Below are 17,114 nucleotides of genomic sequence, written 5' to 3' on the forward strand. Positions count from 1 at the left end.
ACATCTGTTATATGTCATGATGATGAGGCCTATAATGTTGTTAGACATTAGAACTATACCAATAAAATTGTAAAGATTAACAAGATAAAATTTACAATTCAATGCCCACCACATAGTAGCAGGCACTCAAAAAATGTTGTTTTTGTTACTACTACAATTACTACTATTATCTGCTTTTCTATAGTTTACAACTCATTATCCCAAGTATTCAGTATTGGAAAGAATGCTTTATATATTAAGAATTTGGATAATATAGCCCAGTTCTGCCAGATAACTGGGCAAGAACTCTCTGTGCTTTGTTTTCCCACATCTGCAAAATAAAACTAACTCTAATTTTCCTACATATTTGCTGAACTCAAGATAAAATGAGTTACTATCAATACTGGGCATTTTCTATTCCTGATTTCTTCTTAGTAAGAATAATATATACATGAAAATATAAATCTTCCAAGGTGATCTCGAAATCTGTACACGTGGAAAAATAAGATTACATACCCCATTTGAATCAAATGTATGATATGTCAAGATCATTGTAATGTTTTGAGCAACTAATAAAAAAATTAAAAAAAAGAAACAAAAAGAAAATATAAACCTTTCACCTTTTAACATTTTTGTTCATGTGACTCCTTAATAATAGACTTTTATTGTTCAATTTTTAGTATAATCTTATCAGTCAGATATTTAAAATAGAAATGAATGGCTTAAATTTGAGAATAAATATTTTCTTTTGCAAATCTCTTATTTCCTGTTCATATCTTCAGTAAAGGAAGAAAGGACCAATGTAATTACCATACTCCAACAATATACCCATGTTCTGTTAATTCCTGCAACTGCAAATTTTCCCCCACTAGTTGATATTTTAGTATTTTTCTCAACAATCACTTTTTCTGGGGTATCACCAGTTCTCCTCTATTTTCACTGTTACTGCTATTCTGATACAAAAGACTTAGTAAGGGACTGCAAGTACAAGGCACCACTGCACCATGTTGCAACTCGTCATCATACATGGCAGACTCACCTAATATGTGATGCTATATTATCTTGGATTCCTGCATATTACATTTGGTAGGCACTACCAAGGTAATCATCATTGACAGGCAAATTGGGTAATTCTTGCATATTACATTTGGTAGGCACTACCAAGGTAATCATCATTGATAGTCGCCACACCTACTTTATGTATATATACTTTCTAAGTTCCAATAAGAAATACAATATATTCTAAGGAGGAATATTCCATATCACATGATCAGAGATACACTGAGGCATAAGCATCATTAGAAATGATCATTCATTCTTAAATTATACAAGATATAAATCAGTAGTTTCTTCAATATCATTCTGTACTCTATCATTATCTATTTATTTTCTAGTGAAAATTAATTTACCAGATCTGATAAAGATTCTTTTCCACTGATTGTACAAAATTTCTTCACTGTTTCAAATGTAATATAATACCAAGCCATCAGTCTTCCTGCCTCTGTGAGAAAAGATGGAAAAATAAACATATCCCACATTAGCTGAAACACCTTACCTTTTCACCAGTTTAATAAATATCTCCTTAATATCTACTCTGTGTCTACAGTGATACCTGGCACAAAAGATGTACCAAAAACTGTACAACACACATCTCTGGAACTTGTAGATTGCCTAGGGAGATGATTACATGTTAAGTAGCTAGAGGACAAAATCCAGAGAATGATAATATTTAAATATAAACTTAAGAGGAAATTAAACCTAGGAGAATGGTCAGTATAGAATGGCTTAGTACAGAAAATGGGTCTTGAGCAGGATTTTAAAAGTGACTAATGTGCTTTGGCAGCAAGGAAATAAAACCAATGAGTTTGGGAAAAATCAAGGATTGTTTATTGAAAGAGTAAAATTAAAAAGACTAGCTTTAGAATACTGTAATGAAAGGTATGGCTTAATAGTGATTATAAGTTCAGGTCAACTGAGTTAGAATCCTTGTTTTCTCCACTTATGAGGTAGATAGATAATCATATGCAACTTTCGTACCAGTTTCTTAAAGTACTGTGGGATAATAAATGTATGCCTCTTGGAAATTTGTGAAGAAAATTAAGTGCAATTTAAAAAACTACATATACAGTACCTGGCATAGTGATTAACCTTAATAAATGTTACCTACTTTTGTTATTAAGAAATGATGATAGACTAGAGAGGCCCATAAAGAGCCTTGAAATGCTATTTAAAGGAGTTTACATTTTGGATTTGATTTGGAAAATAACAGAGGGCCACTTAAAAGTATCAAGAAGTAGTTTAATTGAATTGGAGTTTCAAAATAAACTGTACAAAAAATAGAAAAGCAGGTCAGTTGGGAATAGGGGGTGAACGCCGTAGGGGTAGGTAACTGATGAAAGATATACACATAAGAAGATACTAGAGGACCGGAGGAGGAAGCCAACCGGCGGGCCAAGCCAGATGGGAAGAGGAAGCCCGGCCCCGCCCCGTATGCTAGTCCGGAGGAAGCCCATCAACCCTTAAAACCCATCAAAGGGGGTGTGGCTACCAGCACGGTTCTGCGGCTGATCCAGGTACCCGGTTTCCAACTCCCCCACCCTTAGCTGCGATAACTCAAAATATTTCCCACAAGCTTTTGGGGATTGTAGCTATCAACGAAAAACAACAACTGTACAGGCACCTGGTTTATACCTCAGAGACTAGAGTAGGGAAGATACAGGTGGAAGCTCATTTCCTTTCACACTGGCTATACCCACCACCCTGAATACAGAGGCTCAAGCTAGGAATAGACAACGCCACCTACTGGAAGCAAGGAAAACAGTGTTCTGAGAGACTTTTTTTTTTCTTTTTTCTCTTTCTCTCTTCTCTCTCTTCCACAACTTCAACATATGTGAAACCAAGAACTGTGCATGAACAACCGAATTACCAAAGTAATATAATATAGAGGAATTGCATATACCCCACCTTCCCACAATTTTTAAAATTTCTATCTTACTTTCCTTTTCCTTCTCTTATTTCTCTTTTCTTCCTTGTTATTTTTTTCCTTTTTTTTTCATTCGTATTCTCTCTATCCCACTCTCAATCTCCTAACTATTGCTATCTATACATAGGGTAACTATCTAAATACAGATAGGAGGTTGAATCTATACATTCTTCCATAAATTACCAGTCTATTGGTTAGAGTTCTCCAAAGGTGCTAAGTTAGTTTAACCTCATACCCTCACTCCTTTCCCTCTAAGTATAACATCCTTCGTCTGAAATTAAGTTTTCTATATGCCACCAGATATGGTATGCCTTTTATGAAACTAATGAATATATTCTTAAGTAATAATTAAAACCAATATCTATAGACTTAGAATCTAACTATAAATGTATTAATAATGAAAACTTGTGCTTAGATAATGTACTGTTGATATTGGGAACTGTTAACATTGTCTTTCTCTGCAAAAGGGGGATTTTGGAGCTATACAAGAACAATACAAATATATAAGGGGAAAAACATTAACACAACAGTTTCACAAAACTAGAAAGAATGATGAGCAGTATGAAAAGACAAGGAAAGAAAGGACCACAAACAATACAGGTCAATTCAACATTAGATGAGGTAATATCTGCAGCTGATGGAATGTCAGACAAAGAGTTCAGGATATACATGCTTCAGATGATCTGGAGTCTCAAGGAAGACATTATACAGCAAATTCAGACAATGAAAAATCACTTTGACAATGAATTACATAAACAAATTCAAGAAGCAAAAGATCAACTCTATAGGGAGATAGAGGATATAAAAAACAAACAGAAATCCTGGAAATGCAGGAAACAATAAACCAAATTAAAAACTCAAGTGAGAGTATTACCATCAGAGTAGAACACGTAGAAGATAGAACTTCAGACAACGAAGACAAAGTTTTTCAACTTTAAAAGAACATAGACAGCTCAGCGAGAATGTTCAGAAATCATGAGCAGAACATCCAAGAATTATGGGATAACATAAAGAAACCAAACCTAAGAGTTATTGGGATACAAGAGGGTATAGAGGTCCAAACCAAGGGAATGAGAAATCTATTCAATGAAATAATTCTAGAAAACTTCCCAGACTTAAAGAATGAAAAAGAAATCCAAATACTAGAAGCCTACAGGACACCGAATGTGCAAAATCATAAGAGATCCACACCAAGACACATAATAATGAAGATGCCCAACATACAGAATAGGGAGAGAATCTTAAAAGCCACAAGAGAGAGGAAGCAGATTACATTTAGGGATAAACCAATCAGGATAACTGCTGATCTTTCAACACAGACTCTGAAAGCTAGAAGATCCTGGAACAACATATTTCAAATGCTGAAAGAAAAAGGGTTCCAACCAAGAATCATGTACCCAGTGAAATTAAGCTTCAGGATTGAAGATGAAATAAAAATCTTCCATGATAAAAAAAAGTTAAAAGAATTTGCAGCTAGAAAACCAGCTCTTCAAAACATCCTTGGCAAAACATTACAGGAAGAGGAAATGAAAAATAACAATGAAAACCAATAGCGGGAGGTAGTACAGTAAAGGAAAAACTAATCATAGAGGAAAAACAAATCATGTTAAGTAACATACATAATCAAATATGGCTGGAAATACAAACCATATCTCAATAGTAACCCTAAATGTTAATGGCTTAAATGCACCAATCAAAAGACATAGGCTAGTAGAATGGATTTAAAAAAAAGATCCAACAATATGCTGCCTACAGGAGACTCATCTGATAGGAAAAGACATACACAGACTGAAGGTGAAAGGTTGGGAATAATCATATCACTCATATGGACCCCGGAAGCAAGCAGGGGTGTCCATACTTGTATCAAATAAAATAGACTTCAAGCCAAAGTTAATCAAAAGGGATAAACAAGGACACTACATACTGCTCAAGGGAACCATACACCAACAAGACTTGACGATCATTAATATATATGCCCCAAACAATGGTGCAGCTACGTTCATCAAACAAACTCTTCTCAAGTTCAAGAGTCAAATAGACCACAACACAATAATCATGGGAGATTTTAACACACCTCTCTCACCACTGGACATATCCTCCAAACAGAAGTTGAATAAAGAAACCATAGAGCTCAATAATACAATTAATAATTTAGACTTAATCGATATATACAGAATATACCACCCAACATGAAGCAGATGCACTTTCTTATCAGCAGCACATGGATCCTCTCAAAAATAGACCATATACTGTGTCACAGGGCAAATCATAGCAATTACAAAGGAGTAGAAATACTACCATGCATTTTATCTGATTATAATGGAATGAAATTGGAAATCAATAACAAAATGAGAAAGGAAAAATCCTACATTACATGGAGATTAAACAATATGCTACTGAATGAACAAAGGGTTACAGAAGACATCAAAGAGGAAATTAAAAAATTCTTAGAGGTGAATGAAAACTCAGACACAACATATCAAAATCTCTGGGACACTATGAAAGCAGCACTAAGAGGAAAATTCATTTCATGGAGTTCATTCCTTAAAAGAAGGAAAAGCCAACAAATAAATGACCTCACACTACACCTCGAAGGCTTAGAAAAAGAAGAACAAATCAGCAGCAAATACAGTAGAAGGCAAAAAATAATTAAAATTAGAGCTGAAATCAATGAAATCGAAACAAAAGAAACAATCGAAAAAATTGACAAAACTAAAAGTTGGTTCTTTGAAAAAATAAATAAGATTGATAGACCACTAGTCACGCTAACAAAGAGAAGAAGAGACAGAACCCAAATTACTAGCTTACGGGATGAAAAAGGCAACATCACAACAGACAATTCAGAAATACAGAAGATAATTAGAAATTATTTTGAAACCCTATACTCTAATAAAATAGAAGATAGTGAAGGCATCGATAAATTCCTTAAGACATATGAACTACCCAGATTGAGTCAGGATGATATAAACAACCTAAACAGACCAATATCAAGTAAGGAAATAGAAGAAGCCATCAAAAGACTACCAACCAAGAAAAGCCCAGGACTGGATGGATATGCAGCAGAGTTTTACAAGAACTTTAAAGAAGAACTAATACCAATACTCTACAATCTATTTCAGGAGATAGAAAAAGAGGGAGAACTTCCAAATTCATTCTATGAGGCCAATATCACCCTGATTCCCAAACCAGATAAAGACACCTCAAAGAAAGAAAACTACAGACCAATATCCCTAATGAATTTAGATGCAAAAATCCTCAATAAAATTTTGGCAAATCGGATACAAAAACATATCAAAAAGATCGTGCACCATGATCAAGTAAGATTCATCCCTGGGATGCAAGGCTGGTTCAATATACGGAAATCAATAAATGTTATTCACCACATCAATAGACTTAAAGATAAGAACCATATGATCATCTCGATAGACGCAGAAAAAGCATTCGACAAAGTATAGCATCCCTTTATGTTCAAAACACTAGAAAAACTAGGGATAACAGGAACTTACCTCAACATTATAAAAGCTATATATGCTAAGCCTCAGGCTAGCATCATCTAAATGGAGAAAAACTGAAGGCATTCCCTCTAAAATCTGGAACAAGACAGGGATGCCCTCTCTCACCACTTCTATTCAATATAGTTCTCGAAATACTGGCCAGAGCAATTAGACAGACAAAAGAAATTAAAGGCATTAAGATAGGAAAAGAAGAACTTAAGTTATCACTATTTGCAGATGATATGATCCTATACCTAGAAGACACAATGGGTCTACAAAGAAATTACTAGAGCTAATAAATGAATTCAGCAAAGTGGGAGGATATAAAATCAACACGCATAAATCAAAGGCATTCCTGTATATCAGCGACAAAACTTCTGAAACGGAAATGAGGAAAAACACTCCATTCACAATATCCTAAAAAAAAAAAAATACTTGGGAATCAACCTAACAAAAGAGGTGAAAGATTTATACAATGAAAACTACAAAACCCTAAAGAGAGAAATAGAAGAAGATCTTAGAAGATGGAAAAATATACCCTGTTCATGGATAGGCAGAACTAACATCATCAAAATGGCGATATTACTAAAAGTTCTCTATAGGTTCAATGCAATGCCAATCAAAATCCCAACAGCATTTCTTGTAGAAATAGATAAAGCAATCATGAAATTCATATGGAAAAATAAAAGACCCAGAATAGCAAAAGCAATTCTAAGCAGGAAGTGTGAATCAGGAGGTATAGCGATACCAGATTTCAAACTGTACTACAGAGCAATAGTAACAAAAACAGCATGGTACTGGTACCAAAACAGGCGGGTGGACCAATGGTACAGAATAGAGGACACAGAAACCAATCCACAAAATTACAACTATCTTATATTCGATAAAGGGGCTAAAAGCATGCAATGGAGGAAGGATAGCATCTTCAACAAATGGTGCTGGGAAAACTGGAAATCCATATGCAACAAAATGAAACTGAATCCCTTTCTCTCACCATGCACAAAAGTTAACTCAAAATGGATCAAGGAGCTTGATATCAAATCAGAGACTCTGCGTCTGATAGAAGAAAAAGTTGGCTACGATCTACATATTGTGGGGTCGGGCTCCAAATTCCTTAATAGGACACCCATAGCACAAGAGTTAAAAACAAGAATCAACAAATGGGACTTACTCAAACTAAAAAGTTTTTTCTCAGCAAGAGAAACAATAAGAGAGGTAAATAGGGAGCCTACATCCTGGGACCAAATCTTACTCCTCACACTTCAGATAGAGCCCTAATATCCAGAGTATACAATGAACTCAAAAAATTAAGCAATAAGAAAACAAATAACCCAATCAACAAATGGGCCAAGGACCTGAACAGACACTTCTCAGAGGAGGACATACAATCAATCAACAAGTACATGAAAAAATGCTCACCATCTCTAGCAGTCAGAGAAATGCAAATCAAAACCACCCTAAGATACCATCTCACTCCAGTAAGATTGGCAGCCATTATGAAGTCAAACAACAACAAGTGCTGGCGAGGATGTGGGGAAAAGGGTACACTTGTACATTGCTGGTGGGACTGCAAATTGGTGCGGCCAATTTGGAAAGCAGTATGGAGATTCCTTGGAAAGCTGGGAATGGAACCACCATTTGACCCAGCTATTGCCCTTCTTGGACTATTCCCGGAAGACCTTAAAAGAGCGTACTATAGGGATACTGCTACATCAATGTTCATAGCAGCACAATTCACAATAGCTAGACTGTGAAACCAACTTAGATGCCCTTCAATAGATGAATGGATTAAAAAAATGTGGCATTTATACACAATGGAGTATTACTCAGCACTAAAAAATGACAAAATCATGGAATTTGCAGGGAAATGGATGGCATTAGAGCAGATTATGCTAAGTGAAGCTAGCCAATCCCTAAAAAACAAATGCCAAATGTCTTCTTTGATATAAGGAGAGCAACTGAAAACAGAGCAGGGAGGAAGAGCATGAGAAAAAGATTAACATTAAACAGGGACGAGAGGTGGGAGGGAAAGGGAGAGAGAAGGGAAATTGCATGGAAATGGAAGGAGACCCTCATTGTTATACAAAATTACATATAAGAGGATGTGAGCGGAAAGGGAAAAAAATCAAGGGAGAGAAATGAATTACAGTAGATGGGGTAGAGAGAGAAGATGGGAGGGGAGGGGAAGGGGAATAGTAGAGGATAGGAAAGATAGCAGAATACAATAGTCACTAGTATGGCAATATGTAAAAACGTGGATGTGTAACCGATGTGATTCTGCAATCTGTATTTGGGGTAAAAATGGGAGTTCATAACCCACTTGAATCAAATGTATGAAATATGATATATCAAGAGCTTTGTAATGTTTTGAACAACCAATAAAATAAAAAAAGAAGATATTAGATTCAATTTTAAGTTGTTTAAAAGCATTTCAAAGAATTTCAAGCATTGTGAACATACACAGAAAACAGCTGGGAAGATGAAAGTAACATGCTGCTTCTCAAGGAAAGGGTCAACATTTATGTAGGCACTACTGGTTTTGCTGAGAAAGAGAATATTTTTGGTATTTCAACAGAGTTACAGGCATGGAAGACATGGTACAGCAGAGAGAATTAACAATCAGAGATAGGGAAGTAGCCAACCCAATTTAAGAGCCATTTTCTCAATTAGGATCTTGGTGAATATGTCAGCCAAAATGTGGGTGATGCAGTGAGTCAAGGAAAGGAGCTTCTAAGAGAAGTATGTTAGGAATCATGAGTAGGATTATCAAGGGAACTAGTATATTAATCTTTATTTTATATTTAAACATGTTCCTTTCATTCTTGATGTTTTAAAATTAATGTAAGTATCTCCCTGCTAGAGAAAATGAAAAGTTTTAAGAAAAAACTTGATACTTGCTGGCTTATTAGCAGGGATGAAGCTCTTAGATAAGACAGAAAAAATAACCTTGAATGAAAACCATGAAGAAAAGGAGTCAAAGTTGAAGGAATGGAAAGAAATGAGAAAGATCTGAAAGTAAACAGGAAATATAGGCAATTTGCTATCAGGAGAGCTAACAAAAGCTCTCACAGTATTGAATAGTCAGTTTCACAGTAACAAATTCAGATTGATTCAATTTAAAGACCATAGAGTTTTCAGGGAGGACATGCAGGCCATGAGATTGTAACTCTCAGACCTTGCAATGGTTAATCTGAATTGTCAACTTGATTGGATTAAGAGATGCTGATGATTAGGAGGCTTCTGGGTGTGTCAATGAGGGTGTGTTTAGGATTGGCATGTGGGATAGCCAACTGAAGTGGAGACTCTCCCTAAGCATGGACAGCACCATCCAATAGGATGGCAGCTTGGATAGAATAAATTTGGAAGAACAAGGAAGCAGCAGTAGATGCAAGCTCCATTCTTCTTGAATGGGTTCTTGATTGCTGCAGCGATCACCTGAGGATATCAGACTCTTGCTTCTTCACTCTTCCAAAGTGGACTCTGCCAGTGTTTCTCCAGGGAGTTTCCAGAAGCCTGTGGTCTCAGACTAGGGTAGCACTGTTGATCCCTCTTGTTCTGGAGCTTCAGCCTTTTGAACTGCGCAGCTATTGGTTCTTCTAACTTTCCAGCTTGCAGATAGCCCCTGTGGACTATCCAGCTTCTGGTTGTGTAAGCCAACCTATAAATCCCTTCTTTATAATCACACTTCCTGTTGATTCTGTTCCTCTAGAGAACCCTAATACAGATCTCCTGTTGCAAGAAGTATCACTGACTGATGATTGCTGTGTTCTTAATTCATCACCATGGAATCCACACCAAGCTCATGTTTTTGTGAGATCCTCTCAATGACTGAGCATGGCAGAAAGACTAAGGAAGATCTATGAGAGAAGAAATTTCCCTGATGGACCTTTAGCTTGAAGATTCTCCACCAGCTTTGCCAAATGTACTTAGTATTTAATGGGGGCTAAGACTCTCCCTTTCTCCATCATTTCCTTCATAAAAGAAAGACCTACATTCCAATTTAATGACTCTCAAGCCTCTTTAAGTTACTATTTTAAAGGGTTAATCCTTCTTAAAATAGGCAAAACCCTGGGTCTGAGCACAAGTTAACAAATAAAAATACCTAGATATTTGAATATTACAATCACAAACTCAAAAGCAAAAACTTTAAGAAACAGAATTAATGAAACATATAAATTAATAATTGATATACAAAAAAGAAGCCCAAAAGGACAAAAAATATTAGTAATACGAAGGAACAAGAACTCATAAAAAAAAACTAATTAGAAATACTACTGGGGTTAGGGATGTGGCTCACTGGTTAAGCACCCCCAAGTTCAGTCCTTGGTACCAAAAAAAAAAAAAAAGAAAGAAGAAAGAAATACTACATAAGAAATTTCCACCCATATTAATGTCAGGCTAAATAATTATGTAACAACCCTCCTGATAAAGGTAACTACAATAGTTAAATGAAATACGAGTATCTTCTAGAAAGCATCAAGGAACTAACAATGCACACACACACATACAAACACACAGTGCGGGGGGGGGAGGGGGCTTAAATCAAACAGGTAAAATAAAAATTCCTAGGTTTCAGTCCTAAAAATTGAAGATTGTATATCTTGGGGGTAGTTAATTAATTTCATTTTTAACATAACAGCACACTTAGTCGATTTTGACTGTAAGTAGTAAACCTAATCACACTCAAAGAAACATTACCCTAGTGTGTGACAAGAATATTTTCAGTTCTAAGTCTAGATTGTGCTTTCAATGTTTAATAATTAACTGAATATGGAGTAACTGAGGAATGAAAGAGAAACCAAAGGTATTCAATATTTTATCTTAGGTTTATCAAAAATGCTAATAATAGGCAAGTAATATTTTCCCAGTTATGAACAATTCCTGTTACAGTAAAATGTTTTTATATTCATTATTCCATTTGATCATCACAACAACCCAATAAGGTAAATAGGACATATAATAGATTTCTGTTTTTCAGATAAATAACTAAGGCTCATTTAGCATAAAGTCACAGCTAGCAAGCAGTAGAACTGGGACTGAAATCCAGGTATTTAAAACCCCAAATCTATGTTCACCCTACTTCACAATATTCTAGGTCAAATGAATTCTTTTTTTCTCAATTTTCATGATTTAATAGTACAATCTGGCCAATATCATTAAATGCCAAAGTCAATTTTCAAGTCATATATGTAAGTGAAGATTTACTTTATTTTACTTGAAACTGAGGATCAGTTTTTGCAGCGCAGTTGAGAAACTAGGATCAAAAATATAATTTTAAATTAATTTACATAATGATTATAGCTACAGCTGTGAAGGTAAATTATGTTTTCAAAGAAAGGAACATAAACTGGGAATAAAGATCCACGGCCTGAAACTTTAAGCCCATAGTAAGCAGAAAGGTAAACAAAGAGAGACTGAAAAAGCAAAAGGAGAACCAAAATAGAATTTTAAGAAGAAAAAAATTAATCAGGTAGTATTCACTGATGACTGAGAAAGAAGACATGCTTATTATATATATTAAAAGAAAGAAGGTATCATATCAGATTCAAGAAGTATCACAGGAAAAATTGATAGTGGGAATAATATTCTTTATGAGGGTGAAATATCTGAGAATAAATGAAGAAGTTAATTAGTAATTCTCATGCTCCTTCTAATGAGATACCCTAGAATACACAGAAACCAATGCTCACAAACAAAATTAGACTTGTCAAAATAAGGACCAGAAAACAAGGGGAAATGTTATTAATTTAGGCCTGAGTAGGGCAGTAAATTATTTTTAAAACTCAACTTTATATTAAATACAAATAAAACATAACATAAAATAATTAACTTCTATAATAAGGTTATAAAAATGTAAAAAATGGAAGGATATGTGCCAAATGTTAAAAGATTTTAAAACAAAAACTTTTCTATATTTACCAACTTTTATATAGTTAAATATCTTTTCTTAAAAGGATTAATTAGAATAATGAAGTTGATATTTTCCCTCAAATGCTTCTAATCATGAGGGCTAAAAACCATGAAACATTTTTTTTCCTTCTTCTATTACACTATAAACAAAACTAAATGAAAAAAAGAGGGAACAGAATTGGCAGGGCTTAGGACACTCTCCCCCAAAATATGACATCATGACATATTAAGTATTTTAAACTAAAGGAATTTGAGAAGCAGTATGTGCAAGGAGGATTTTCTAATCTTCCCACAAAGCATGAACCTCTCATTTGAGATTTTCCCTCCCTATATTTGGAGGAAAACAGGATCCCATCTCTGAAGACAAAGGACAGAGAAAGGAATCTGAATGTACAGGCCTTGTTAAGTTTCCCCCAGTTTATTATACTTAGTTCATATTCCCTTTGTCCTATTATATTTCTCTATGACTTTCCATTCTTCATCAAACTTAGCATAAAAACACTCAGGTTTAACCTCTTCTTTGGGTTCTTTGGGTCTTTGTTTTCTTATGATGGCTTCCATGTCATGTGAAACTTACATTAGATAAATCTGTATGTTTCTCTTTTGTTAATCTCTTTCATTACACGGGCTCTAGCCAATGAACTTATGATGAGTAGAAGGAAAAGATACTTTTCTGCCCTTCAAGAGCCTAACGATCCAGATAATTAATGCTTGCATAAAGAAGAACTGGCAAAATATCTACAATAGTTATATAAGGTATGAAGCAACCAAAGATTCAAGCATTTCAAATCTTCCGCGAAAAGTCACCAGAATCAGTGAAGATAAATTCTCTCTATCAAAAAGATGCCCTAGACTTTTATAAAGAGTACTCATGTAAATTTATTATGCCCTTCAGCTAATAATAATGATACTCTATTGGGAATGGCTATTACAATTCAATTTACCATCATCTAAATTTTAGTACAAAAATTTTTAAGTTTAGTCTTAAGTAAGCAATTATTAAATACACTAACAACTTTCAAAGGAAAATTACCTGTTGGTTTGAAATTAACATCTTCATCCATCTTTATCAAGTCAAGAGATGACAAATCATTCAGATTCTTCAAACATAATTCTGTTCAATTATAGAAAATACATTTTAATTTTAGTAAAATAAGGAAGCAAGACAAAATAGAAGTTATTATTAAATATGCTAAAGTTATGTTTTAGTGTAATTGTTCTGGGAACAACTGTATTCCCTATTTAAGGAGTGAGAAAAAACAAAATTAAGAAGCCAAATAACATGTTAAAAAGATTTTCTAATAGTAACAGTAATACAAATAATAAAAATAACATTCAATAAGTGGTAAAATAACATTTGCCATTTGGAGCATTTAAAACGATATACATGTGCTACCTTATTTAATTCTCATAATAACACAGTAAGGTATTCGTCAATATTATTTCCATATACAGGTTAGGAGACTTAAGAATAGAATCTAAGTAACTTGTTCCAGATGTTAAGTAACTGCTTTGTTAGCTGTCTTCCATTATAGCAGTAGTTTTCTATTTCTTTTGTCTCTTCTTTAATCAAAGATATATATGCATAAATTAAAGATAGTTAAATACTTCTAAAAGTTTGTTACTTTCCCCACATCCCCATTTGCCACTTTCTTGAGGCAACCTCTTAAATCTGTCTCACCTGATGCTTTTAGTATTTACTTCCATTTCTCTGTATATTCCACCATTGCTACCTGGAAGGAACCTTTGAACAGGAAGCAATACTATTTCATGTTAATTGACAGAGATTACTAGACCAATGCTAATTGCAGTCTGGTGCTTACATTTCTTACTCTACCCCATGCTACAGCCCAGAAGTGAGGTAGTTCAGAGCAGAGTGAATATGACAACCTGTTCAATCATAAAAAAGTCAATACATTATTCAGCAAACCCTCACAGAGCTACAACAAGAAACCATCTTGAGAGGGTCCTACTGATAGAGACCAAACAGCTCTGGGGAGCAGAAAACTCAAAGAGTAATCACAATTAGGGGTCTCAGTGGACATGCACCACATTGGCTATGTGGGAGATGGCCATTCAAGACAGCTGTAGGTGGTGAGAAATATAGAATGAGTCTGATAAGTAGTTTAAGCAGCAGAGATCATGGGTTGGGACAGAGGATGGAAGACACAGAGGTCAATGGTCTCTCCCTCTGTGAGGAAAGAGAAAAGATGTGGGTATCATGGCAAGAATCCAGGTCTGAGAGTGCTGGGACTGTGGGTGGCAAAATGCTTGGTTCTCATGACTCGCCCTCTGGTGAGGAACTTGCTGGCTTGACTCACATGAGGTATCCTGATTGACTGGTTCAGCTTTGACATTTGCCAGGCCACAGTGACCATCTCACCAAGCATTCAGACTAAGGGTCTCTGGCATGAGTGTGCACATGCTCAGAAAGAAGTGTCTCCAATCCAAACATCTCAGCTAGGAGAAATCTTAATTTAATTCTCTCTTTAAAAAAAAAAAAAGCAAGTGCATAATAATTACACATAATAGTGGGATTCATTGTGACATATTCATACATGCACTTAACATAATTTGGTCAGTTTCATTCCCCCGTACCTTCCCTTGCCTTTCCCTCCTCCTTCCCCTGAAAACCCTTTCTCTACCATACCAGTTTCCCTTCTGTTTTCATGAGTTCTCTTTTTTTTCCTCTCCTTTTTGCTCTCTAGCTTCTGCATATGAATAAAAATATATGACCTTTTGACTTTCTAAATTCAGCTTTAACATGAAGCTTTAGGGGAATTTTTAACTGATATATATTTTTTCTTTTTTTCACTATTCTACCTTCTATTATTTTATTTTATTACTTTTTATATCTTTACTTTTATTATTTTAAACTTTAATTATAATTTAATAGGATTTCCCTCTTTACTCTTCCATTGTCTCATTTTCCCTTTTTAGTTTATTGTATGATTGTTTGCTACATTTTTTTGTGTAGTTATTGGTGTTATTGTTGATGCCTACTGTTTTTATACATCTGTTTTGTTTTATGTTATGTGTATTACTGTTACTAGTTTTCTTCCTTCTGAGTGGAGCAGGATATCAAGCCTACTGCTTCAAGCAGGTTGGGTGAGTGCTCTGTACAACCTTAGCACAGTTGAGAAGAAAAGCACTTTACTCTAGTCACAACCTAGTCCCACCTAAACTTTGGCAGATACTTGAACTTTGAGAACAGGGAAGATAAATACCCCCAGCTGATGACCCAGTCCCAAGTAGACATATAGTGCTATGGGGGCTCTAAGTTCTTTCCTGGATACTAGATCCCCTGGCCCCATAGCAGGGGCAGAGAGAAATAACATAACTGTTGTAGACACTGTAACTATGAGGGATCGCACCCTAGGCACTCCTATCCTTGCACACAACACATTATAAGTGCATACATTAAAAAAAGAAAAAAAACTGAAAGATCACAGATAAATAACCTAATGATGCATCTTAAGATCCTAGAAAATCTTAAATCAGTGGAAGGAAAGAGAAAATAAAAATCAGAGCAGAAATTAATGAAATAGAGACAGAAAGAACAATACAACAGATCATTGAAAGAAAAAATTGGTTCTTTGATAAACAAGATTGACAACTCTTAGCCAAACTAACCAAAAGAACGAAAGAAGACCCAAATAAATAAAATTAGTGACAAAAGAGGGATATTACATCAGATACTACTGAAATCCATACTCTCGTTAAAGACTATTTTAAAAAATCACATTCTGATAAAATGGAAACTATAGAATGGACAAATGTCTAGCAAAATTGAATGTTAAAAACCTAAACAGATCAATTACAAACAATGAGATTGAACTTCCCAACAAAGAAAAGCCCAGGAATGGATAGATTCACTGCTAAAATTCACCAAACTTTTAATGAAGAACTGACACCAGTGCTCCTGAAACTATTCCATGAGACAGAAAGGGAAAGAACTCTTCCAAACTCCTACTATAAAGTAATATTACCCTGCTACCAAAAACTAAAAAGGGCACAACAACAAAAAAGAAAATTGTAGACCAATATTCTTGATGATCATAGATGCAAAAATTCTGAATAAAATACTTGCAAATCAAAGTCAAGAACACATTAAAAAGATCATATACCACAATCAAGTTGATTTGATTCCCAGGATGCAAAGACAGTTTAACATATACAATTAATGAATATAACACCAGACAAAATCATGAACAAAATCAAATGATCATCTCAATAGAGGCTAAAAAAGCCCTTGATAAAATTCAACATACCTTCATGAGAAAAAAGACATATAAAGAAACTAGTTATAGAAGGATCACATCTCAACATTTTAAAGACTATATATAACAAATGTATAGCAAATATCATACTGAATGGGGACAACTAAAAGCATTTCCTCTAAAACAGGAATAAGACAAGAATCCATCTACTGTCATTAATCCTATTGAAATTTTAGCCAGAGCAATAAGGCAAGAGAAAAAAAAATGAGAAGCATACAGGTAGGAAAGGAAGAAGTCCTTTGCAGATGATATGATTCTATCCTTAGAAGACCAAAAGACTGTTAGAACTGATAAATGAATTCAGCAAAGGAATAGGATACAAAATTAACATTAAAATATTTTTAGCTTTTCCATATACCAATAACAAACTCACTAAGAAAGAAATCAAGAAAACAATTAACAAAAAAACAAAATTAGGAATAAACCTAACCAAGAAAGTGAAAGACCTCTACAATAAAAAATTATGTA

General features: G+C 34.6%; 1 protein-coding gene across 1 annotated transcript in view; it reads right to left on the bottom strand.

Annotated features, from left to right (window-relative positions):
* Positions 1-17,114, bottom strand: part of Hfm1 (helicase for meiosis 1) — a 96,812-nt gene that overhangs the window by 42,944 nt on the left and 36,754 nt on the right. Inside the window, exons 19-20 of the mRNA XM_058585152.1 lie at positions 13,400-13,480; positions 1,389-1,480 (exon numbers count right to left, since the gene is read on the bottom strand). Of these exons, the coding sequence (XP_058441135.1) occupies positions 1,389-1,480; positions 13,400-13,480 (173 nt within the window). The remainder of the gene's footprint in view (positions 1-1,388; positions 1,481-13,399; positions 13,481-17,114) is intronic.

This window comes from Marmota monax, unplaced genomic scaffold (assembly GCF_021218885.2).
Source record: "Marmota monax isolate L192 unplaced genomic scaffold, Marmota_monax_Labrador192_F-V1.1 WCK01_AAM20220418_F8-fsc00070, whole genome shotgun sequence".
NCBI lineage: Eukaryota > Metazoa > Chordata > Mammalia > Rodentia > Sciuridae > Marmota > Marmota monax.